The sequence below is a fragment of the Benincasa hispida genome, chromosome 7 (genome assembly GCF_009727055.1).
Source record: "Benincasa hispida cultivar B227 chromosome 7, ASM972705v1, whole genome shotgun sequence".
Taxonomy (NCBI): domain Eukaryota; kingdom Viridiplantae; phylum Streptophyta; class Magnoliopsida; order Cucurbitales; family Cucurbitaceae; genus Benincasa; species Benincasa hispida.
The window spans coordinates 41,937,697-41,964,718 of NC_052355.1; the positions used below are offsets into that span (position 1 = coordinate 41,937,697).

The 27,022-nt window shown below is 36.6% G+C and overlaps 1 protein-coding gene across 4 annotated transcripts; it reads right to left on the bottom strand.

Annotated features, from left to right (window-relative positions):
- Positions 1–1,282: 1,282 nt before the first annotated feature.
- On the bottom strand, positions 1,283–25,848 carry LOC120081395 (importin-9). Of its 4 annotated transcripts, none has more exons than XR_005482803.1 (34): positions 25,490–25,846; positions 25,125–25,186; positions 24,864–24,956; positions 24,548–24,719; positions 24,061–24,176; positions 23,271–23,357; positions 23,073–23,189; positions 22,917–22,980; positions 22,680–22,822; positions 21,650–21,697; positions 21,505–21,573; positions 20,335–20,410; positions 18,254–18,384; positions 17,386–17,445; positions 15,214–15,283; positions 15,053–15,117; positions 14,902–14,963; positions 14,698–14,821; positions 14,477–14,534; positions 14,242–14,354; positions 7,408–7,485; positions 7,219–7,281; positions 7,016–7,111; positions 6,830–6,933; positions 5,083–5,272; positions 4,599–4,713; positions 4,007–4,119; positions 3,850–3,927; positions 2,804–2,866; positions 2,600–2,731; positions 2,407–2,460; positions 2,231–2,311; positions 1,870–2,132; positions 1,283–1,764 (listed from the first exon to the last, which is right to left on the bottom strand). XR_005482803.1 is itself a non-coding variant. In XM_039036229.1 (33 exons), exons 1-33 carry the CDS (start codon positions 25,611–25,613, stop codon positions 2,082–2,084), a joined length of 3,072 nt encoding a protein of 1,023 aa, XP_038892157.1. In that variant the 3' UTR covers positions 1,283–2,081. The 4 variants fall into 4 exon arrangements, 1 of the variants encoding a protein (XP_038892157.1); XR_005482804.1 differs by having other exon boundaries at positions 1,885–2,132; positions 25,490–25,613; XM_039036229.1 differs by having other exon boundaries at positions 1,283–2,132; positions 25,490–25,613.
- Positions 25,849–27,022: the final 1,174 nt, after the last annotated feature.

Consider the following 27,022-nt stretch of genomic DNA (forward strand, 5'->3'; position numbering starts at 1 on the left):
CAAGCACACTAGAATTGTTCCCAACCTTTATCAAATTAACAAAGGGTAAAACCTCCTTGTAGCCCTATGGAAAACAAGCTCTCGATCTCTCACCTTTCCTACCAGTTCCACAGCACTCTCGATTTCTCACCTCTCTTACCTACACGTGGGTGCCCCTGCAAACAAGTTTACACAAATTAAAAACAACTTTAGCTGAGGTCATCTTCGAGGGTCTGATAACGATCAATCAAGAATAAGGTGATCCAATTCTAATTTGCTGAAAGTTTATCAATCTCATTAATGGGGTGAATTCCTCCTTATCTCACATTATAGTTTTTGTAAAAGATATTATTTTTATAGGCAAGTATGTTAATGCCTAGACATTTTGTCATGTCCTTGACCGACGAACAAAGCTACTTATATTTTTGCGACTTTGCCATCCTCTCATAGTCTTTCTTCATTTTGGAAAGAGTTTTTTCAGGTAAGATTCTCCCATCAAGGTTATGTTGTAATTTCTCTTGTTAATGTTAGTCTAAAAAATCTATTTTAGATGATGAGATAGAAACAAGAGACTATCAAGCAATGACTTTATCCACTAAGTTTTAATATATATTGATTACCAATTTAGATTCTAAATTAAATTACAAGTTTGTTTTAAAAGGTATTTTAACTTTAAAAAATGTTTGATAGGTCTAAACTTTTAAAATGTATGATAGATCCTCAAACCTTCGATTTTGCATATTTCAAATTTTTTAAAAATTAATTAATCAATTAAATATAAAACTAAATTCTATTACATAGAACCTTAAACTTTCAATATTGAGTCGAGACCATTCGAATTTTAAAAAACATCAAATATGGTTAAAGAATCTACTAGACACATTGAAATTGTATGGACCTCTTCAACACAAAATTGAAGAAATAAAGACCTATTTTTATACTTTCTAAGATGAAATAGACACAAATCTAAAAGTTTAAAAATTACACTTTATGACCAAATAAACAAACCCAAAAATTTAGAATTATACTTTTAATTTAATCTAGATTCTAAGAGTAAATATTGCTGAAGAAGTCTTCATAATTGGCTGATCCTTAAGGCTTAATCCGCTTCAATCGTACTCCCTTATACAAGCTTCCTAGAAGCGTCAAAGCTTCTAGCTTTCATGCTTAATGTTCTTGTTTGTGCCTAATACAAGATAAAGCCCATGCAACTACCTTATCTCCAGCTTGGATCGATTTCCTTAGATTTGACTCAAAGACTATCCCCTGTTTATCTCATTCACTTGCTAGTAAGAAATCCAACTGAGTTCGAGCAACCCTTGTCAATAACCAAGTCATAATGAACACAAATATCCTCAAATATTCAATCAGCAGCGGAACCTTTTTTTTTTTTTCCCCCTCTTTTTTACATATAGCGAGTTTGTAGTAGTTACGTATATCTTCATCTAGAAAGCATGAGCTAACTATGCACTAATAATAATACAAATAACTTTCAAGGCAAACCTATGAAACTAAAACAAGTAACATCAATAAAACATCTAAAAAATAATGATCAAATACTCCAGAAAAAACCTAATACACAACACTCGATGATTTTTTTTTTCTTTTTTTTTTTGCTATTTTGCCCCTTAGGAATTGGGGCGAGGGGATACCAGCAAGGAGGGAAACTGAAAAACCGACAGCTGGAATTTGAGCACCAATTAGAAGCCAACGACACACCTGAATGATCACAAACTCCTCCACGGTGACTACCACAACAGCCTTTTTACAAGGTTGGAACAGACGCTACAATAGTGGGGTAAAAAAATAACTTTTCAATAACGTCAGTAAAACAAACGAAAGCAGTAAAACTAGTTCTTTTCAGTGGATGCTTTTGACTGCTTAACTTACATGAAGGAGACTTACAAAAATAACCAAACTGATGAGTCTGTCATTCACACGGAAGTCCTCCCCCTCTCCTCCCTCTGCAACCACGACCATAAACAATAAAAGAACCCCCGGAGGGGGGGTGTACCATCAAGAGGAAATGAAAAACTGATTCTCGCAGTTAGCATTGGATAGCAATTAACCACCCGAAAAATTCAGCAGTGGTGGTAATATACTCAGCGACTTAGTACCACCCGAATAGCATTCTGTTGAGATTGGGACAGACTCTGCAGTAGCAAGGGCAAAATATTGTGTTCAATTAAAAATCCAAAGCAGAACAACTACTGTAAAAAGCTCCAAACTGCTTGACTTATCTAAAGAAAACCTTGAAGAGATTATCAAAGTTCTGTCTGTCATTCTGATACAAGTTCATAAAGAAGTCCACCAGATATTTTGCCAAATTAATCTGCAGAAGTTTGAGGAAAAAGAACTGAAGCTGCAGAAAAGATAATCATAATCTTTTACTACATTACGTTGACATATAGACTATGGATTTGATACCTGATTAAGAGGATCAGAAACAGTAAGTAGGTCATCTTCATACTCATCACCTTCCTGAACATATATAAGAGCATGATAAATAAACTCATAATATTAAAATCAATTGAAATGATAATAATAGTAACCAAACCAAACTAGAAGTACACAATAAAAAAATTCTGAAAAGATGAAACTCATTATGTTTTGAACATACCCCATCGTATACTTTTGCCATCACCTGAAGATATTCATGGGTATGTCTACCTACAGATGTAGCATTGACCGAATGAAGCAGGTTTTCATCATTTGAAATGTCATCTGCCTCAGCATCCTCCCATTCGCTATCCTGCAAATGAATTTCCAATTGTCAAAGTTCACCGTGATAATTTGAACAGAGGAAGAATGCTAAGATTTGTACCTGATCATCAACCGAAACTTGTTCTTGGAGTTCAATTAGTGCATCAGCCAACAATGATAATATCTGCAATCATCAAAATTGAAGGAAAATATAAAATAAGCTCTTAATTTTTGCTGAGCCTGAAAGGATAACATACTTCCATCCAAATAATATTTGACGAAAGGAGGAAACACAGATCAAAATGTTTGGAATCTGGCAATATCTAAAAATCTTCTAACGGGAGTGTGCCCAACCTGTTATAACGCTGCTATACGATGAGGGGAAGGAAGTTGAGGAAGGCATTCTGTTCAGGTTCATCTAATCCATTCCCCACCCCCCACCCCAATTTTCAAAAGGAGGGCAGATCGACCCTAAATCAATTGCTTCCAACATCCCAAACTATAACTTTTCCTTGATTAATTTGTCATGATTGCTAGTGTTGAAGATCTCACATTGCTAGACGGGTACTCGGTCCAAAAAAAAGTGGTGAATCTTGAGGGATATGTTAAGGATCCCCTATTGAAAAATCAAGAGACCTCACAATCTATAAGATACACGGATCGCTTCATTCATTGGTAATTGATTTTGAGATGGGAACCTACCTAATAGATGTTGTATTAGAGAGTATAGTCAAATGGAAGTGGGGCTGCCCCTCCCTATTTCTTTAAGTGGTTGGGAGTGGTAAACTTGAGATGACTTCAAATCACTAGAAAAATGTTCTCACACAGATTGATATCCCGACCATCTATGCCAGGAGCAGTGGCCATGCACAAATTTGAATCCCCACAGTGACAAGGGGTATTTTATTAGGGACCATGTGAAGCCAAATTTTGGGATCCAAGTATTTTGGGGAACCATGACCTGTCACAATGTATACTCGTATGACCTCTTGTGCTCTTTCATGTTAATGAAGCCTTCGTTGTTTTTATCAAGAGAAATCAGTTCTAGATTAATAGTAAACCAGAAAATATGTTCGCAAGCATCATACCAGTATCACCACTTCTGACATGCAACAACCACCCAATAATCAATATCAGAATTTAATATGATTTCAGGTATCCAATTACCTTCGCTGGAAGTGGAATTACTGTCCACTGATCCGGAGCTAATTTTCCTTTTGATCGAGTAATTATCCCTGCAGAAAGCTTCATGTGGAAGAGAGTAAATTATTTATTTAAGTCAAAATAACGATTCAACAGCCTAACAACAAATGCACAACCAAACCTTAGTAATTTGTCCTTGAACACTAATTTGTGCTAAGTGAGGGCTTTGTGTTGACAGCAACAGGGCCAATGCAGTAGTAGTAACTTTTATTTGATAAGCACCCTGAATCTCAACTGCAACCATTTGGCGTGGATAAGAAACAAATTATCTGTTCCGTAGGTATCCAAATTCTGATATATTTTAAGTAATACACATGTACTAGGTGGGATAATATTTTACGCAATCATCTAGAAAAGAATAAAAAATAAATTAGATAAATGATTTCTAAACAAAAAAGTATCTATATATCTGACATTTGATTCAGCTAGAAGTATTACGCATTAGTGGATCAAATCTCATTTTGTACAACTCAGGTGACAGATTTTATGCAATATGGTTGATTAAGACCATGCAGACAAGAAGTTAGGTACCAAAAACTACGGAAAGTTGAAGAATGGCAAGCAATATTAAATGGACATGTCAGCTTCGATATGCAGAAAATAAAAAGTTAGGATAATACAAGAATAACAGGCTCGTCATAAATGAATGGACAGAAACTTGCAATTTCAGACAAATTTCCTACTATTTTAAGAGCAGAAGCAGAAAGGCAAACCTTGCAACTTTGTCCATTCCGACATCAAATAAACAAATGAATTATCATTGCCTTCAGCAGGTATTGAAACTAGCAAATCGATAAGCTGTTGAATATTAGGGGCACTCATGTGAACCTGAATTTTTAAATTGAAAAATATGTGATTAACTGATCAGCAAAACATATAAGCTACATCAATATAAAACCAAAAAGAGAACTTTGAAATAAAATGATGCATTCATACCACTGGCTGTTTACAGTTGCAATATTTTTCAATTTATTAGAATGCTCTTAGATTGAATGCCGGGTAAATTTTAACAGGAATAAAAACTTGCTTCAAAACATTAAAATTCCCAAAGATGATTAAAATCATAAAGTTCGTTTAAGGCTATTGATAATATTTAGAAAATGTGAGAACATCACATATCGACCAACTAATTATCAGAAAAGTATAAAGGGAAAAGAAAACTGACTAAACTTTCTTTGAATCTCAAGGAAAAATTACCAGTCGAGCAAAAATAAGAATCAACGAGCTTCGCACTCCAGATATTTGAACAGATTGCATTCGCCTAACTAGTGCAGCAACCAGGTCAGGAAGATGTTGGGCCATTTGTGATGGAAGATGCAATATCAATTGCAGGATAAGACTTCCAACGAAGAATGATCCAGAACTTTCCATCTTAGGGTCTAAAAGCCTGCAATTGGACTTGGATGCATCCATCAGAAGTTTATCCTTATAGTTCCAGCAAGCATACTTTCAATGAAAAACAACTTAAAATGGGGCCAACGAGGCTAAACATATTCAATTTCTACCTTCTCTTGAAGATGGAAGATGGACGTATGGTTTAAGAGGTGTTAATAGAACTATTTTATGACAATAATGCACAAGGTTTACATTAAGAACGTGAGGTAAGATCCAATTACTTGAGATAAAGCCAGATGACTTAAAAGAGGGAGTCTTTTGTACGTAATTCCTCATCAATGACAAGTTTACATTTATCTTCAAATATAAATGAAATGAAATAAAATAAAACAGAACAATGAGGCCATACAAATTTCCTTTCGTTCCTTTCAGTTTTGTTGAAATCACAAAGTTTTTCCACAGACAGATTATATATTATTTTATTTGCTGGCAAGCGATTGCACGAAAAGATTCTACTAGTAAAGAAAAAATAAATAAATAAAAAATACAGAAATAAGACATTCCATAGGTACTTCAATATAGGAGCAAAAAAAAGGGAAATGAAATAGTGTATCACCTGTGAGAGTAGTACTAGTAGGGATATATTGGTAATATTAATATGGTAGTAGTAGGAACATATCGTAACGAGTTAGAGGTGGCTTAGTTATAAACCGAGGGAGTTGGGAGTTTCCGGAGGGGGATTATTTGGTGGATTGTCCATCGTGGGACTTGAAAAATAGATAACCCTCTCGAAAGACTATTAAATATTGTAATTTCTCTTGATATTGCAATATATTTCAATCTTTGTGTTATCTTTGTGTTTTCTTGTGTTTGAGTAGCTAACGATTGGCATCAGAGCATCAATTTTGGCCATGGGTCATGTACTATTGTTATTGTGGGAGTTGAGGACATTGCACAAACAAGGTTAACATATGAAATCAATACAACGGGACCTCAAAGGATATTCAATATTACCATTTCTCTTGATATTGAAATGCATTTTTATCTTTGTGTTTCATGTTGTTTCTAGTACTTGGGATCTTAAGATCACCCTTAAGGAGCGACATTGTATTCTTTTTTCAACCGTACTATGGATCGGAACTAGGAGAACTTGCATATATCACTGTTTCTTATCTCATGACTCTCACCCTACTATTAGGGATCAGGACTAGTGCCATCCTTTCAAAGGTAGAAAGAGCCTCCTCTGGTTGCAGCTCATCAGAGCCCTCCTCTGGTCGGTGTGGAATGAACGAAATAGCCGGATCTTCAACGAAAAAGCTCAACATTTCGACCATTTTTTTAGACCACATCATCTTCATTGCTATCTCTTGGTATAAATTGTCTAACTTATTCCATTCTTATAGTTTTGTTTCACTTCTTACCAATTGGAGATTGTCTTTTGTAACTCCATGGCCTGGGGCTTCTTCCCTCTTACCTTTTGTAATTTCATACATCAATGAAATTGTTTCTTATAAGAAAACGATCCACACCCTAACTCCTTGAATAATCCTCACGAATGTACTAGTATGACATATTTGAAAAAGAAGCAAAATGAAAACTAGTTGATCACCTCGAAGCTGCAGCAAGCAAATTTTTCATAGTAAATCCAGAACCCCAAGTAAGAATTTCTTGCTTCCCCCCTGCTACAAAAGCTGCTAGAGATTCCGTAGCATTCTGATAACCAGTAATGATAATAATTTATTTGTGATGTAAATAGGGCAAAATCTTAATAGAAAAAGAGTTGTAAGTAGAAAACCTGCAATTCACTATGATCATCAGTTTGAAGGATTATCCTGACAACACCATCAAAACAAGCATCATACGCTGCTTTCACAACATCTATTGGAGCATTCTGGGTATGCCATTACAAACTATAGTTAGAGAAATTGGTTTGAGTCTTACAAATACGTAAGGCTGGAAAGTGGAAAGAACGAACAAAAAGCAAGAAGTTTATCTTGCCTTCAAAAGCATTGTCAACAGATCTAATGATCCAGGGACTAACCCATCTGGCTGATGTTGGGGCTGATAGTCAAGAGGCAATAAGAAAACCACCAGTAAGCATTAACAGTCAACCAAAATCCAATTCCCTACAAGGGAGTTCTCCTTTTCTTTAAAAAAATGTTCTCAGAAAACAGTGGAGAACCATACTTTGTTTAGTATAGGCACTAAATATGGCAAAATTCGTGAAGCTAACGGGCGGATACAACCAGGAGAATTTTTTATTGCCTGTAGGAAATTTATGGCAGGGTAAGAAAGTAGTCAGCAAACATGTAGAAAGTTGAAACATGGTTTAAAATGTGGGTATATTTACATAAAACACAACCATGGAAAATTGAAGTTCAAAAAATTTCATAATTCTCTACAAGTTGCAGTATGCCCTGAATACCTGACCATAAGATATAGGATGACCCAGTATGNCCCCCAAACAAAATATTATGTATGTATATGTGTGTGTATATATATGTTATATCTAACAGGATCTTAAAATGTAGAAAGATAGAAACACTTTTGATTTGCTTTTAATCTGCTTCGAATTATAATTAAGCTGAAACTAATCTTTCATAATATAACTTTCTTTTGGTGTAAACCTCACCAACTTTTCATTCAACAGTCTCCAATTGGAGAGCTCTTTTGTAATGCACCATTAGCCCTAAGAGTTCAGAGTTTTTACTCCTTTATTTCATCCATCAATAAAATTGTTTCTTCTTTCCCCCCTCGCATCCTCCTTCTCACCGATTCTGACCTTCCTCCCCAGCTGAAACTTCCAACCAGTCGGATTTGCCTCCCCTCACCCACATTTCTTCAGTGCCATTCAGATAACGGTCAGCCTCAGAACTCATGGAGGTGAAGAGTTGCAAAATTGGTGTTCATTTCTTATGTATGTGGAGAGTGAGCAACGGTTTTTTCATAGAAGATATGGAAAAAGGGCAAAAAGTTCTTTTCTCAACGTCAATCGTGCAATGGTTAGATGGTAGCCTGAAGAGATTGTTGTATGGTCCATCATTTGAATTTTTCCTTTTAAGGAAAGAGTAGATAAGAGTATCATCCGCCTATCAAAATTCCGAGACAACAGAGGTTGGTTTGTGGAATGTGCGGTCTGGCCCTCAACGGGTGGAAGGAAAAACATCCACATCCCTTTTGGTGATGGTACTTCTGGCTGGCAAGAGTTCAACAATATGGTCAGCGGCTGCCTCAAGGATTCCTCGTCCTATATTCTTCCTTCTGAGACCACCCTCCCCCCTTCAAAAGTTGGCAGGTCACCCTTGAACATCTCTCATTCAGATAACCCCCCTTTCAAACAGCCACAAAGATCCTCAAGGAACCCGAGATCCCTTGTTTCGTTGGTCAGAAAACAGAGTAGGCATCACCAATGGGTTATCAAGCATTCCGATGTGCTCCAACCTGACTTTAACAACTTATGGTCTCACGCCTCTGAGTTTGACAATTGGCTCGATATTAGTAAAATACTCAAAGTCCACTTCCAATCTAATGTTATTATCAATCCTTTATTTGCAGAAAATGCTCTGGTGGCAATGGAACGAGACTCTTTGGATGAGCTGATTGAAAACCCAGGCAAATGGCAGAAGTTTGGCTCCTTCCACCTGAAGTTCGAAAGATGGAACAAATCCATCCATGGCAGGCCATTGTACGCCAAAGGATATGGTGGCTGGATTTCAATTAAGAACTTACCCCTTGTCTACTAGTGCAAGCAAACCTCCAATCGGGAAATACTTTGGTGGTTTAAAGAGCATAGCAATGGATACACTAAATTTGATCAATGTCTTAGAAACCAAAATCAAAGTCAAGGAGAATCTTTGCGGTTTTGTCCCAGCAACAATAGAAGTCTCAGATGAAAGAAAGGGCTCCATCTATTTGAATTTTGGTGATATTTTTTCATCCAACCCTCCAAACAAGGTCAGAGGTGAATTATTTGTGTCCGACTTTACAAATCCCATTGATTTAATTCGCCTGAATGAAGTTATGAGAGATGAGGGCATTTCATGTGAACCATTAAGTCCAAATTTAAATTTCCTCCCCTCCAACTGCAAAATTAAATTCTCCAAAAGTCCAGGAGTTTTTGTTGATGGAAAAGAGACCAGGAAGAGAGAGAGTCTGATCAAGACCAGGAAGTTTGGTGTCCAAGTTAATCTCACGAAGAAGGGGGAGGCCTCGGTTACTAATCCAATCTCCCACAAACGGCTCCAAAATTTAAAAAGGAACAAGTCATTCAAGTCCTTCACTACAGCAAAAAGAAAGTCGTATGGGCTTCGGCCTTTTCCCAGACATTTTATCAGAAAACACATGACCTTTCAAAATCCATGGTCAACCATCTCCAACCCGGATCTTCTTGAAGTAAGTTGTGCTAACCTCAAAGCAAATCCTCAAACCTCAGGCCTAGGTAGGGAGAGTTCTATGCTCCTACCTTTTTTACACTGCATCCGAAGTGAGAAATCCTCCCCAGAAGGTCAAGATCCCAGCTGTAACAAGTTTATATCTCCTTCTCCAATCTCACAAGACTCGAAAGATGATTTGTTGGCTAGTGTGAGCAATGAGGAGCCGGACCTTAAAGATGTTGAGGACAACAAGGACCTAGAAGATTGCCAAGTGGACCTTGATTACTCCCTGAGTCAGCTTTTCCTTCTTCCAGACGATCCTACACAGGTTAGTGAAAACAACCTCCTCATCCCCCCTCTAAAAATGTCAGATGTTCCACAGTCCTTACACTCCATCATAATAGAGTGTGACTTCGTCTTGGCCTGATCAAAGGGGGAAGAATTTAAGAATCCTCAGTGGTCCTGACTGAAGATAGTTACTTGGAACACAGAGGCTTAGAGGATTCTTCAAAAAGACTGCTTCTGCAAAGATTTCTGAAAAAAGTCAATCCGATTATCAGCCTTGTTCAAGAAACAAAAAAAGACAGTTTTTAGGGCTCCTTTATCAAATGCCTTTGGAGCTCAAAAGAGGTAGGGTGGGCCTTGGTTGAAGCTAAAGGAAAATCGGGTGGATTACTCACAATGTGGGATGAAAGCAAAATTCTAGTTTCCAGCATCTCTAAAGATGAATTCTCTCTTTCAATCAAGTGTCAAACAATAAACAAAAAGCTTTGCTGGATTACAAATGTCTATGGCCCTTGTGATTACCGAGAAAGGGGAAGACTGTGGGCTGAATTATCCTCCCTGACTGAGAAATTTGATGATCCCTGGTGTATTGGTGGGGATTTCAACAGCATTCGAAGAAGACATGAGAGATACCCAATAGGAAGAGCAACGAGGGATATGAATAACTTCAACAAGTTCATCAGGTTAAACAATCTGCTGGAAATTCCACTCTCAAATGGTCAATTCACATGGTCTAGAGAAGGAGATGTTGTTTCCAAATCTCTCCTAGACCGTTTTCTTGTTACAAGCACTTGGGAAGATGTTTTTGATAATTCAAGGGTTGCAAGACAAGCTAGAACCATGTCAGATCACTTTCCTCTTACCTTAGAAGCAGGAGCATTTGAGTGGGGGCCCTCACCGTTTCGTTTTTGTAACAGTTGGTTGAGCAATAAGGAGTGCTGCAAATTGATTGAAAAAACTCTAAGGAAGGGGGAAAAGCATCATTGGGCAGGCTTTGCTCTCTCCATAAACTTGAGAAAAACTAAATCAGCTCTTAAGAAATGGTTTCATGGATATGGGAAAGAGATGAAGTCAAAGGAGGAAAGCTTACTAAATGAAATTCAAAGAAAAGGTTCACTGACAGATGAGGTTTTTTCACAAAACAAGGTTGAAAAGGCATCCTTTTCCTTGAAAGCAGACCTACTGGCCTTATATCAACAAGAAGAAAGAAGTCTCATTCAAAAATGTAAGTTAAAGTGGTTAAAAGAAAGAGACGAGAATACCTCTTTCTTCCATAGATTCCTTTCGGCTAGAAAAAGGAAAAATCTTATTGCAGAATTGCTCAATGACCAAGATCTTCCAACCAGATCCACCCGAGACATTGAAGACCTCATTTTGGGCTTCTACTCCTCATTGTACTCAAAAAGTGATGGTCCTCGGGCCATTCCCTTTAACCTTGACTGGTCTAGAGTCTCAAGAAGCCAAAATGAGCAGCTTGTGGTAAGATTTTCTGCACTAGAAATCAAGCTGGCAGTGAAAGGGTTGGGAAGAAACAAGGCACCAGGATCGGATGGCTTCACACCAGAATTCTTCATCCAATTTTGGTCTCATCTGAAAGATAACCTTACAAAATTGTTTGATGATTTCTATAGCAATAGTAAACTCAATTCTTGTATTAAAGAGAACTTTATTTGCCTAATTCCAAAAAAGTCCGATGCTGTGAAAGTCAAAGATTTCAGACCAATCAGCCTCACAACCCTCTTGTATAAAATAATTGCAAAAGTTTTAGCTGAAAGACAAAAAAGAATATGCCAAGCATAGTAGCCCCTACTCAAAGTACCTTTATTGAGGGAAGACAGATCCTAGACCCCATCCTAATAGCAAATGAAGCAGTTGAGGATTATAGTTCGAAAGAGAAGAAAAGTTGGATTCTAAAGCTTGATTTGGAGAAAGCCTTTGATAGAGTGGACTGGTCCTTCCTAGAAAAGGTACTATATGGTAAGAATTTCAACTCAAAATGGATCTCCTAGATAATGGGTTGCATCACCAATCCAAAGTTCTCCATTTTCATCAATGGAAGGCCTCGTGGGAGGGTAGTTGCAACTAGAAGAATTAGGCAAGGAGACCCCCTTTCTCCTTTCCTTTTCATCCTTGTGGAAGAAGTGTTAAATGCCTTAATCAACCGGTTACATGAGAAAGGAAGTTTTGAAGGCTTCTTGATAGGAAAGGACAAAGTCCATGTTTCAATTCTGCAATTTGCTGATGATACTCTTATCTTTTGCAAATATGATGATGCCATGCTAGATTCTCTTCGGGCCACCCTTGATCTTTTTGAATGGTGCTCTGGTCAGAAAATTAATTGGGAGAAATCATCTCTATGTGGTGTAAATAGACTTAGACATGCTGAATAAGATGGCAGCCAAGTTCAATTGTAAAGCTGAACAACTTCCCCTAGTCTATCTCGGTCTTCGATTGGGGGGTTATCCAAAAAAGACAGTTTTCTGACAGCCAGTTATTGATAAACTTCATGGCACTCTTGACAAATGGAGAAGATACAACATTTCAAGAGGAGGAAGAGCAACTCTTTGTAAGTTAGTTCTTTCAAACCTCCCCACTTACTATATGTCTTCCTTCTTGATACCAAAAAAAGTGTTATCCATCCTAGAAAAAATTTTGAGGAATTTCTTTTGAGAAGGCCACAAAGGGGGGAAACTAAATCATTTAGCCAAATGGGAACATGAGACTAAATCTCAAGAAGAAGGAGGCCTTGGTTTGGGAGACTTGAAAGAGAAAAATCTGGCTCTTTTAGCAAAATGGGGCTGGAGATTCCAGCATGAAGGCTCCTCCCTTTGGTACAGAGTGGTCACAAGTATTCATGGCAGTAACAGATTTGGGAGTCACACATCCGGTAAGGCAGGGAGTAGGCTTAGAAGCCCCCTGGGTCAGCATGTCAAAGGCTTGGTTGAAAGTGGAAAATCTGTCGGTTTTTGTATTAGGCAATGGACTTAAAATTGCTTTCTGGTTAGATGCTTGGCTAGGCAATCCCCCCATAATGTCCAGATTCTCTAGCTTATTCAGATTGTCCACTCAACCAAACGGTTATGTGTCGGAGCATTGGGATCACAGCACCAACTCTTGGAGCATTTCTTTTAGAAGACTTTTGAAAGATGAAGAGATTACTGAATTTCAAGATTTGTTAAGTCTCATCTCTCACCTAAAGGTGCAAGATCGCCCTGACTTAAAGGTTTGGTCTTTGGAATCCAATGGATTTTTCTCGGTTAAATCCTTAACCAAGTATCTTTGCAAAGCCCCTTGAATTGATCCCCTCCTAAGTCGAGCTCTTTGGAAATTCAAAAGTTTGAGGAGAATAAATATAGTCCTTTGGATAATGGTTTTTGGAGCCCTAAACTGCTCAAGCGTGCTGCAAAAGAAGCTTGTCTCCCACTACATCTCTCCCAATAGATGTGCTTTGTGTAAAAAGGATTGGGAAGACCTCCAGCACCTTTTTTTCGACTGCCTTTATGCACAAAGCTGCTAGTTTTCGCTCTTCAATGTCTTTAACTTAAGTTGGGCCTTCGGAGCAGATTTTAGACTAAATGTACAACAGCTGTTGATAGGTCCGGTTCTCAAGAAAACTCATCAAATTCTATGGGTCAATGTCGTAAAGGCTGTGTTAGCTGAATTGTGGTTTGAGCAGAATCAAAGAGTCTTCCAAGACAAGGAAACTCCATGGTTCTCAAGATATGAAGCAGCCAAGTTGAAAGCCTCTCTTTGGTGCTCCCTCTCAAGCTCCTTTGCAACATACTCTAGTCAGGAAATTAGTCTAAATTGGCATTCATTTCTTTCTTTGGCATTCTGAAGTTCAAGCTTCATAGAAATTTTAGTTCTCAAGGCTGTGTTTTTTCTTTATCTCCCTTAATTTTCCAGCCCGTTTTTTCTTTCTCGCTTTTAGAATTGTATCCCTTTGTATTGCTTTAATTTAGAGGATTTTCTAGCGTTCGGATGTGATGATGGGTGCTAAGGGGGTGTCGACCTAGTTGAGATGCCCGGGTGCACCTGCTGATCCTTTTGATTTCCTTGTAATTTGAGCATTAGTCTCACTTCATTTTCTTAATGAATAAAGAGACTTGTTTCCTTTTAAAAAAAATAAAATTGTTTCCACTTTAAAAAAATTAAAAATAAAAAAATTATATATATATATATATATATATATATATATATATATATATATATAAAACCTTCATATTCAGTACTGGACACTCGTTTCTATAATTTCTTTCTAAATGATTGCACTTGAAATCGAAAAAGAAGAAACTGACACAAGATCAAAACTCCATTTAAACCAGAAGCAACAACATCGATAAAAAAAATATTTTGCCATTACCTCAAGAACCTCAATTAAATCAATGCTGATAAAAGGATCAGAGACATGTGATTCCCACATTTTAAGAATCACAGGAGAAAGAATGGGCTCTATTGAAGCGGACAATTCACCACCTACAGGAATAATTGATGAAAACCCAAAAACAGATAATCGACAAGATACAAAAATTCCATAAATGTTGATAAAATTCATGAATCAGCTTAGCCAGGCTTTAAGCTCTTTCAATTAAACTTACCAGCCTTAACTGCAGCTTGCAGGGTGTCAAGTACCAGGTGCAAAGTTTCCTCTGATGCCTACCAAAGCAAAATGATAACATTCAATGGATATTTTTTGAGAAAATTAATCTATTACATTGATGGAAAAAATTACTGATTTTCTGAAAATCCATTAATTGATATACTGTATTTAAAAAAAAAAAAAAAAAAATTAGTCTCCTTGATTTCCATAACCAAGTACCCCATTGAGAAGATTTCCAAGTGATGAAAACAAAAACATCATTTCAGACCCAATGACTTCTTTGTTTTCTTCAGGTAGGAGCTCAGAAAGTGCCCTGCAGGCACCAACTTTCACAGGAGGTGGCCTGCCAAAAGGATATTGATACAATAGAGATTATTTCACAATTGACCAGTTAAAAAATACAACAAATCTAGACACACTTACACATCCGTGCCAAGAGCCTTCACAGCTTCATGAAGGAACTGATGAATTAGGTCACGCCTAATCTGCCAATATAGAAATGCTATTGTGAGGCAAGTGGGGAGGAGGAGCAAAAACGAATATGATTCAAACGTAAGAAAGCTGCATATGGTACCATAGAGGAGAACTTGGCAACTGACGTGAATATACGAGCATAAAGGAGGGGACATTCATGAGGACCTACAAAAAAAAAAAAAAAACAAAAATAAAAAGTTGATGCAATAACTTGTTTGCAAAAATTTAGCAATTGAAAATGATGTAGGCAAGCAAAATTACCTATAGACATGTCTTCAGTCATTACTTCCTCGAGAAAACTTTCCAGACCAACTCTTGTCACTCCAGAAGGCTGTAAAATTATAATGTTTAAAATTTAACAAGTATTTAGATAAGTCAATTGACACAACAACCAAGTAAATTCCCATCCCACCCTTTTTGTACCTACGATATCCTACATGCAAACTAAAACTAATCGCAAAAACCACGTATCATCCCCCCTCGTAATGTGAATTCAATTGGACGCTTACTAGTCAAATCCTATCACAGTTCCACACAGAATACAAAACTCCAAGAACAAAATATTTTCATGAATTAGTGGCTTGGTGGACTGTTGTCAATCTTTTTCTCCTGGGTTTGGGGTATCTCTTAATACTTCTAAAACCGCTCTCATTGGCATTAATGTGGATAGTGAGGATATGAATCTTCTTGCTGTTACTTTTGGGTGCAAAACAGAGACTTTCCCGTTTATGTACTTGGGTTTTCCCATTGGTGGAAGACATAACGCTAAGGAAGTTTGGAACTCTATTGAGGAGAAGTTCAAATTGAAGGTGGACAAATGGAGGGGTATATCCCTCTCTAAAGGAGGCAGGTTGACCTTGGCTCAGTCCGTCCTCAATAACCTCCTGTGCTATTTCTTTTCCCATTTGCAAGCCCCTGTCAGCACCATCAACCATTTGGAGAAGATTATTAGACTTTGTTTGGGGTGGTGGATCTTCCAAATCAGCTTCCCATCTTGTAAAAATGGAATTGGGTCTCTCTTCCTACCATCTACGGGGGCCTTGGGATTGGCTCCCTCTGCCAAAAGAATACTGCCCTCCTCATGAAATGGTTGTGGAGGTTTTGTCACGAGAAAAACGCTCTTTGGAGACGTATAATAGGCGCTATTTATGGCATCGTGGAGTTTGGTTGGACTTCAAAACCGCCTAAGAAGGGCAGAAATTCAAGATTATAGGCCAGACATTTTATATGAATATCACGGGACAACCCGCCTGACCCTATAACATTTGGGTGTCCAAGAAACTCGTAGGAAATTAATTCCTAGATAGGTGGTCGATTATGGGCTGACATTTTAAATCATAAAGAGCAGTTTTTTTAACTTTGCTGAGTTTGTGGTGGGTGATGGTAAAATGATAAGATTTTGGTTGGAAAAGTGGTGTGATCCCCAGCCTCTTGCTCAAAAGTTTCCTGACATCTTCTCTATTTCTTTAGAAAAAGATGCTGTGATTGCAGACTGCTGGTGTGACACTAGACAAGCTTGGGATTTGGACCTTAGAAGACATTTTTTTTATAGGGAGGTTGGCGAAATGATCGCTATTCTTCAAACTCTTAATTCTTGGGCTCTTCAGGATTGTCATGATTCTATTAGGTGGAAGATTGATGCCTCTGGGAATATCACAAGCAAAGCCACTTTTCTCAACATTGTTAAGAGGTCCCCCTCCTTCACCTTACCTTTGGTGAAGCTCATTTGGAAGCTTAAAATTTCCAAAAAAGTTAAATTCTTCCTTCGGTCTCTCGTTTATAGAAGCCTAAATACTCATGACAAACTCCAGAAAAAGCTCAAAAATCTACTTGTCCCCCTCCATCTTCTGCCTTTGTTTGAAAAGTGAGGAGAGCTTGGACCATCTTTTCCTTCATTGTGAGTTTGAAACTAAGGGCTGGTCCCTTTTGATCAGTACTTTTGGTTTGGTGGGTTGCCTCCCCTACAAAATTGAGAATTGGTTGCTTGAAGGCTTGGATAGCCACGCCTTTGGTGGAAAAGGGAAATTTCTTTGGAGATATGCAACACGGTCTCTCTTGATGTGTTTATGGAATGAAAGAAATAGTCGCATTTTTTAAGATAAGTATGCTTCTTTTGGTTCCTTTTGGGCTCTTGTTCAACATACGGCCTCTTGGCGGTGTACTAACTATACCAATCTTTTTTGTAATTATAGTCTTTTGATGATATCTAACAATTGGAAGGCTCTCCTTCATTAGTTCCTTGGGGAGGGGTCTTCTCAACCCCTTGCCCTTAGTTGTTCTTCCACCTTTTGATGAAATATATATGAGTGTTCCTTATCAAATATATATACACACACATATATATTTCATGAATTAAAATAAAATTTAAAAAGTATTTATATAAAATGACTAACGCAGGAACTGCACAATAAAATCGTTTATGATTGTTCTAACCTCTACTTCAATTAACTGTTCTGCCAAAGATGCTAAAGCAAATAGAATAGCCTCCCTCATCTGTCCATAAATCAAGCAAAAGTATAAGGAAACAATAAATACTCTTTTATTATAAGGAGCAAGATTATTCATTCCATGAGAAAGCATAATGGATAGAGAAAATGAATATGCCTGTATAAAAAGGACAAAAACGTATGTTCATTGTTGGAAAATGCCAAACACTTGAACAGGCATTTGGAGCACAATACATAAAGGAGATTCTAAAGAGTAACAAAAGCATTGCTGAGTCGAAGTCGTTAAGATGCATGAAAATGTCATATTCCTACTACTGGTAAATTTAGCATTCAGAAGAAAAAAGTGCAGACTGGTATGAAGTAGAGTTCACTTAAACAAAGGCCATGCTGATAACTGGCAAAATATCTAAATCTGATTTTTTTTGGTGTAAATGAATCACAGCTTTTCATTAAAGTTATGAGTTACAAACAAGGTTGCATATAACATATAAGCTACCATCAAAATTCTCCCTTTAGGAGTATGTATAGTAACCGGCGCTCTTAAGAGAGACAAAAAAGAACCAATTACAGAAGGAACAAACCAAAACTCAACAATTTAGAAAGAAACCCAAATCCAATTAGAGTCATGAAAAATAAGGAATAAACCAAATTCAGCAACAAATCACTTTTCTAGCTCTGAAACTTATTGAGACCAAAAATTCATTACAGGGATACCTAACATCGCTGATAGGGAAAATGATGAAAACCAAATCGTATTTTCATAAAACCTTTCAACACTTCGCTTGCATGTGGACGATATCAGTGGCATGTATTTATACACACACATATAAATTACTTTTAAAAAAATTACTCACTCTCCACCAAACTGAAGAACCAGAAGCTTTTTCTCTTTGTGACTCACTGAAGCGATTTTTGGCAGCATCGATGATGGCATTGATTCCATCTAGACCACAATTACCAACAATTTCTTCGAGTAACAGTGCACCTGGAAGAAATGCATATGTTGTTTTTAGAATATATGAGAACTTATGAAAGAAAAAAAAATACAAATAGGAAACATAATCCTACTAAATAATTGAATTTTCTAATTTAGGGTTGGACATTTGATCCTACAAAGCAAGTACAAAAAGTGAGAGATCTCCCAAAAATTTAAGTCAGAGTAACCCACAAGAAAGTCCAAACTGAAGTATAGGCCACACTAGATTAGTTTCACTTTGCCCTCTTCTTTTCCATTTTTTTTTTTTTTTTGGTCAAGAAATAAATTTCATTGATGTATTAGATTTACAAAAAAGGCTGAAGCCAAACCAAACGGAGCTACAAAAGATTCCTCCAATTGGTTAATAGTGAAGATAGATTGTATGATATGTAGAAAGATGTGCATTTGCACCCAGTCATAGCATGATATACATTGATTTTAAAAAAAAACTATCAAAAGAGCTTCCCTTGTCGTTGAATATGCGGTTGTTCCTCTCCTTCCATGTAATCCATAAAAAGGCACGAACCAAGTGCATCCATGTGATTCTTTTCTCTTTAATGAATGGATGGCCATCGAGAGCATATAAGAGGAGATTGATTATGTCATTGGGGAGAGCGGTATGCCAGTCAAAAGAGGATAATATCTCCATCCAAAATCTGTCGGCGTATTGACAGTTGATAAGAAGGTAGCTAGATGACTCATAATCTGATTTGCAAATGATGCAACAATGTGGAGAGAGTGCCTTATGTGGAAATTTTCTTTGGATTTTGTCACATGTATTGATGGCGTTAAGGCTAATTTCCTAAAGGAAAAATTTGACCTTTTTGGGGTAAAAGTCATCCCAAATCAAACCATGGAAAGGGTGGGCAGTAGTGAGCAAATTTGATCCTAAGTCTGTGGAGGGGCATTTTGTGGAGAAGGCACCATTGGTGTCAAGTTGCCACACCCATGTGTCCTTTGATGTGGAGATCTAGAAACCATTAAGGCAATCCATAAGGTCAATCCAGTCATCAGACTCATCGTCCTCGAGATTCTTCATAAAACATAAGGTCCACCCGTGTCTCATGTAAAGTAGATCACGTATGGAGGAATTTTTTTGTTTGGATAGAGAGTAAAGTCGTGGGTATGCATCCTAGAGGAATGGATTCTTGAGCCAATTATCACACCAAAAAGATGTATTAATCCCATTGCCAACTTTGATAGATACTCTATCTTTAATGGGGTTCATGTGCAAAAATATAGTATGCCCAGGCCCTTTAATGTGTCCCGGATGGTTAATGTTAGGCCAAGATGGATAAGGAGTCACCCTATGTTTGGCGTTTTCGATGACCTGTCTCCAAAAAATGCCATCCTCTTGGTAATATTGCCAAATCCACTTGGCAAGAAGAGCGCTATTTTTATCCACCAGATTCTGTAACCCAATGCCACCCTATGCTTGAGGCTTGGTTGGTTTGTCCCATCTAACAAAATGCGACCCCTGTTGTGTAGTGCCACCTTTCCAGAGAAAATTCCGGTAATATTTCTCAATGTTGATTGCTATCGTGACAGGCATTTTGTAAAGGGACATATAATACGTGGGGATATTTGAGAGGGTAACTTGGTTTATAGGCTTACCCTCTTACATTATGTTAATTGTTCCAACTACCAATTCTTATTAAATATTTGTTTTATTTAGGCAAGAAAGGTATTAATCCATTCAAAATTTAATCCTTAGAAGGGACGGAAATCCAATGTGGCTTTCAACATTAGGGCTATTCTCATCAAGATGAAGTCAACACTTTGATTGATACATTTGCAATATATTAGATCAGATCCAACTTATAATTTGAACATTCTTAAATTATATGAAATTCAAATCCTTTCCTTTTGCACTATAAAAAATTCAAATTTTTTGTGCTGGAAAATTCAATCAAGTCACTTAACAATAAATCAAGAACAATAAGAAAAATATAAGCATACCTGAAACACGACAGCTAAAGATGCCATCATCCTCGTCTGCAACAAATTGATTGGAATCCATTGACCACATATGAATCTAGTAAAAAGTAATTAGATGAAGATAGCTTTAAATTAAAAGTGTTGAGCAAGAACAACATGAAAAATGCCAACCTAAGCATAGGTCAACTGATATAGGCATACACTATTAGCCAATAGTTCAGAGGTTTAAATATCTCCAACACCCACAACTTGTTGAACTGATCAAATAATAATAATCTTAATAATAACAACATGAAAATCCTCACGTATTGTTTAGACTGAGTCACAAAAAATAACTTCTATGAGAAAAGGTTCAGGCTGAATTCATGCAGAGTTGGATGTCTACAAGGCCATACTAAAAGATGCATGTATATAGAATATTTATATCTAGGAAAACACATAACTTGAAAATAAAAGAGAGTTCCTAATAAGGGGCCTACAGTGTTGAAGAAGTTGTTCTCATCCTTAAAACTCAAGGACACGGTTGTACAAGAAGTACCTGTTATATTATCTGTTTTCTTTTATAATCAGATTTGAAAAGGAGCATATACCTTAATACTAGGATTCCATTTTACCCCAGAAAAAACACTTGGTACCTCATTTTGGATCTTGTCGACTTCAAACATCAGAATAAAAATTCAATGCTAAGCATAAATCATGCATATATTGAGGACTGAAATTTTTCATCAAGGAAAAAAAAACGAAAGAAATGGAAACAACCAAACAAGAAAAGGGCCCAAACCACAAAAGCACATATATAGAATGTTTTAGTTCAGCTTTCCAAGTTTTTTTCCTTTTTTTTTTTTTTTAAGTACAAGAGGGGTAGAGAGATTTGAACCATAGACCTTTTGGTCGCAAGCTTTGCAAGTTAAAAGTGAAACAATGAGAACCCCAAAAAAATTATGATCGAGAATTTATATGCAACAAACTTAGGATAAGCACTTCAAATTTTTAACAAGTATGACCCAGAATATAATTTTTATATACATCTGGAATTAGTTTTTTCAACATATAGAATACATTACAAAATGTAAAAGAATAACAATATTTCAAAATTAGAAATACATTGATGTACTATTGATCTATACCAATATTTAATTTCAACTCAGTCCCTATCTGCCCGAGAAATACAATGCAAAAGTAGAAGAAAACCTGTTGCTCCGTAATTTGTAGGAAAGCAATTGTGTAATATACCAACTCCCCTAGATTGTTCTTCACAACCTGCAAAACTAGACCAAGTGAAGACAAAGAAGGTTTCCATGTAAAGCAATTAGATGCATTAAATAATTTGGCGCACCTTCACCAGTTTTGAACTTCCAACTATTGTTAAAAGAAATTCGAACAACTGAAAATCCAAGAGACATGAAAAAAAACCTTTTGGTTATAAGATAAATAGATTTGCACCAAGAGAACGTAAACATACATGTGAAGACGAATGAAGGGGAAAAAAGGGGGGGGGGGGAAACTAAAAGAATTTTGGATTCTTCACTGTCAAGAGCATTTTTTGTGTATTCTTTCTAGAGATTTCTTTTTATTTATTTCCTTTTTTTTTTTTTTTTTGGGGGGGGGGGGGGGGGGGGGGGGGGGGGGGAGGGGGGGGGGGGGGGGGGGGGGGGGGGGGGGGGGGGGGGGGGGGTGGGGGGGGGGGGGGGGGGGGGGGGGGGGGGGGGGGGGGGGGGGGGGGGGGGGGGGGGGGGGGGGGGGGGGGGGGGGGGGGGGGGGGGGGGGGGGGGGGTTTTGTGGTATAGAATTCAAACCAACAACAGGTTTGAATATTTTTCATAGAGTAATCACACATGCACATTTTTATAGGCATCACACAGATGAGTTTAGACTTTAAAATGAAAAACCACCCCTCATGAAAAACAATCTCTTGACAGTGAGAAGAATGGTACAATTCAATACTCTTAACCAATTGATTCCCCAACCAAAAATTTGTTTTCAAGCTTACGAGTGAGTTTGGCATGGCGTTCAGAATGGTTAAATGCATTTTAAGCCAATTTAAAGTAATTTTTAAATTTTCTATGCTATTCGATTACAAAGTCAAAAGTAATAATGAAAACTCTAAATGGCCTTAAAAAGCATTTGAGGTGCTTTAGAGAGCCTTCTCCAAAAGTACTTATAGTGAAAAGTGTTTCATTTAAAAAGCACCACTCTCCCTCAATAGCAATTACCATATAAGTCACTAAGCCCCATTATTAAATTAAAAATGTGAAAAAAAAAACGAGGGAGGAAAACAGAACTTCAAAAGCACTCTTGTAGTTGTAGCTGAAAGTATCTACTGTTTCTCGCACAAATTCAATTTACAAGTATCATTAGTAATTAACCTGGATGACAAAAGAATCGAGACTTTTGTCAGCCCCATCTGAATCATAGCTTCCTTCATATGGATCTTCTACACCTTCAATGGATGATCGTACATATACTTGGAGTGATGACACAAACGTCTGCCACACTGATTGCAAAATAACTACAACCATGTAAAGGATATGTTAGAAAAACAGGTCTGTCAAGAAAACTGAAAAAGTCATTTGACCTGGAAGTAGAAAAGGACGCTGTCGTACTTGTAACATCATTTTCTGCAAAACTAGGAAAATTCTGAAAGAACTGGTTCATGCACTTTAAGACCTAATAATCAAAAAACAATTGCAAGAATCACAACTTAATTGTACACCAATTGACCAAGAGCAGACATATAACAAACAAAGGCAAGAAATAACCTCCATTCTAATGCTCCAGTCATCAGGATCTTCAGATTGTACAGGATGACCTAATATAATAGAGAACTGTTCCATCCATGGTTTTAGCATGGGTATTACCAATGCACTGGTTTCTTCCTAGTAGGGTATAAAAAGAAATGAGCTCACTCGCAAACAATCTTGATAAACAATTCTACCAGTCAAGTTTCCAAAAGGTACCTTATACACACCACTCATCGCCCCTAACATGGATATACAAGAGTAAACAACTGACAGGGCCTTCGTCCGCAAATACTTGTCATACATCTGCACAAGAAGTCCATATTCGGGTAAGAGCATCATATGAAATGATTGCCCTATTTCAATAAATTTCACATTAAAAGATAACTTTAAGTTGCAGTACTCAACATTTTAAAAATAATGTCCAAGGAGTAATGAAGTATGCAATAATCAAAAGGGTTGAAGAAATCAAATTCACATTTTCAATGATATGATGCCTTGTAGCTAAGGATTAGAAGAAAATCCAAATAAAAAAATCATAGTTCCAAATGGCGCGACATCTTCTAAGAAATAAAATATAAAATCGCAATAATCAAAAGGGTTAAAGAAATCAAATTCACATTTTCAATGATATGATGCCTTGTAGCTAAGGATTAGAAGAAAATCCAAATAAAAAAAGCATAGTTCCAAATGGCGCAACATCTTCAAAGAAACAAAATATAAAAGCAATCATGTTCATGCAATTATAGGAAAAGTTCAGTGCTTTTATTTCCCCCTGAACGTTCGTACAATTACATTTCAAAGCATCATTATTTTAATGCCATTAAGAATTTGTCAAAAATTTCTATCAATCCAAACACAATTTCATGCTTAACACAAAGACTAAGGCATATGAAAAGGCATAAACCCATATTCAAATAAAAAACTATTAAGAGACGGTTGAACTTTCTCAGTAGTGAAAGGTAATCACAAAAAAGCAATTTTCATTTTTCAGAAAATGCACTTATACCTCTGGGGATGAAACAATTGAAAGCAAGTGTGGGAACAGAGCAGGTACTAGTCTTGGAATCATTTCACAGTCCAATTCCCCAGAGAGTAGAGCCAAGCACCTTAGACCACCATGCACTACAAAATTTAATATGACGCAAAAATTTATTCAATGAAGACTACATGTAACAAAGACCCAATAAATATCCAAAGATCTGCCAAATGATTCAATATCAATCCAAAGCCAAATTCCCCAATATAAATCCAATGAAGACTACAGATCTGAGGTCTGCCAAATGATCTAATATAAATCCAAAGAATAATCTTTGACTATTGGACCATTTGTGTTGAGCAAGATGATGAATTATTTATAATTTGTCATCTCAAAAAATAAAAATTGCTCAGAGCGCTCAATCAAATCGATAGAAAAAATAAATCAATATAAATCCAAAAGAAATGGAAAAACGAGGTTACAGTGGAAATTAAGTATCAGAAACATAACATCATACCACCATTCATATTAATTCGATTATTCATCAAATCTAAGAGGTAAGGCAATAGCTCGGGCCATTCCTCCGGCCAATCATATATTGCAATTGAAGCCACAGCCATACTAATTGCTGTACAAATTTTTCTATGTGAATCATCCAATGTTAATAATAGAAGCTTGCGAATGACTGCCTGAAAAGAAAAACATTGAATTAGAAATGTAGAATTTAATTATTGAAAGGATGTATCCAAGTAGTGGCGTTGGATGAGGCCAGACAAAAAAGAAATGAAGACGTGGGAAAACTATAAATTGCAGCCACGGTGTAAAACAGATACCTTCTCGTCATTAGAAACCGCAGGATGTTCAAATGATTCATCACCCTCTTGCCAGTGTTTCTTGATGAACTGCTTTAGAAGGACTGCAGCTAGGTACATGCGTTAAAGTCCAACTCAAAAATCGTGGAATAATGCAACCCAAAAACATTAAAGATGAGCAAAGGGCAGTGTTTAAAACAGCAACTTCGAGCACAGAAGGAAACCAGAAGCAAATAACACAGAAAAACGAAGAATCTTAATAGCAATGACAACAAAGGATATCTGGCGCAATCCTACAGGAAGCTCCCTGTTGGCAGTAACTTTGGATAATGCAACCCCAAAACCTTCAAGATGAGCAAAGAATCACAACCAAGTCCAAGTAGTAGAATAAGTTGATCAGATGGTGAAGATAAAAATGAACCAAAAAAACCTTAAACTGTTCTAGAGACGTATATATGATATCATACACATATCCTGCCTAACATAATTATAGACCTACGCCAACGAGGTGGAAATGTGATTCGTCTACTGTTCGGATGATATGGGAAAACGATTCGATATAGGAAGATACACGACAATGGAGAAAAAAGCAAAAGAGAATCAATAGGAGGAACAGTGAGTTGAGTATTATACTCAAAAGCAAGAACCTGGTTGAAGAGATGCCTGATTTAGCGAGGCTTCTGCAAATGAGCGAACCTCTTGGTTGGGGTCGAGAGTGGCGGACAAGCAATTGATAAGCCATTGTTGATCCTGATCAACGATATTCGCCATCGTCGAGCGCCGAGCAAAGCCTTCGAGTTTGTTCCGCCGTTTCGGAGTTCACTTTGGTTGGCTATGTGACTGCCGCAGCCTTTACTCGCTTGCTCGCTTGCTTCGAAGTGTGGGCTGTAAAAAGCGCGCGTAGGATGACTGATTGCCAGCCCAGCCGGGTTCGGGCAACAAAAAATGGAGATGGAATTGGAATTTTACATATTTTGCAATTGTTCCCCTTTCAATATTAGGGTTTTGCTTTAAAACCCTTCTGTCATGTCCTGTCGGTTGTGTGCGAATTTTGTTTTCTTAACATTGATGATGTTTTTTTTTTTTTCACAAAATAATTTTCCATTATTTTTTTTTCTTTTCTTACTTTTTGTCGCATGCAATCTTACGATTGTGAAATTAAGTTGAACTTTTGTATTATAAAAAATAGTTTAAATTACATTCGGTCCCTAAACAAATATACATATATATATACCTTTTAATCCTATGCTTTAGCATTTTTTCAATTTCAATCTATAAATTTTTAAATGTATTAGGGTAGTTTTTATACTTTTAATAAATCTTAAATTTGGTCTTAGTCTTCTATTATTAGTTGATTTTTTTAAAGATATTTTTATTATCCGTTAGATTTTCCTTTTTGGAGGAATTGAATTTCTTACTTCGAATTAATAGTTTTATGCCAATTGAGTTATACTCATTTTAGTTTTTATATAAAAAAAATATTACTAAATTTATTTCATTGACTTAAATCTTGTTTAATAACTATTTGGTTTTATGATTTTTGTTTATTATTTTTTAAAATTTTGCTTAGGATAACATGTTATCATGGTTTTCATCTTTCCTAACTAAATATTCGATTTCTTAACTAAATTATAAAAACAAAAGTAATTTTTAAACTATTCCCCACTTGGTAGCCATTTTGTTTTTTAATTTTTAATTCTTAAAAATTAAAGCTTATAGACACTACTTCTACTAGTTTCACCTTTTGTTATCTACTTTCTACCAATGGTTTAAAAAACCAAGCCAATTTTTTAAAATTAAAAAAAGTAGTTTTTATAAATTTGTTTTAGTTTTTGGAATTTGGTTAAGAATTCCAACTATTGTGCTTAAGAAATATGCAAATCGTTGTAAGAAATAAATAGTAAATGGACTTAATTTTCAAAAAACCAAAAACGAAAAAACGAAATGAGTATCAAACGGATCTACATTTTTCTAGTTTTTAAAACATGACTTTATTTTTTAAAATATTTCTAAAAGATAGATGATAAAACAAAGAAATCGATAGAATTATGTTTGATTGAATGGATTTTTCTATGTACATTTGTTAATTAACCAACATTAGAAGAAAAGTATTTTTGAAAAAAAAGATTAACAAACACTGGTGTTACCGTTGAATAACTTCCCAAGCTCCTCTGTCACTC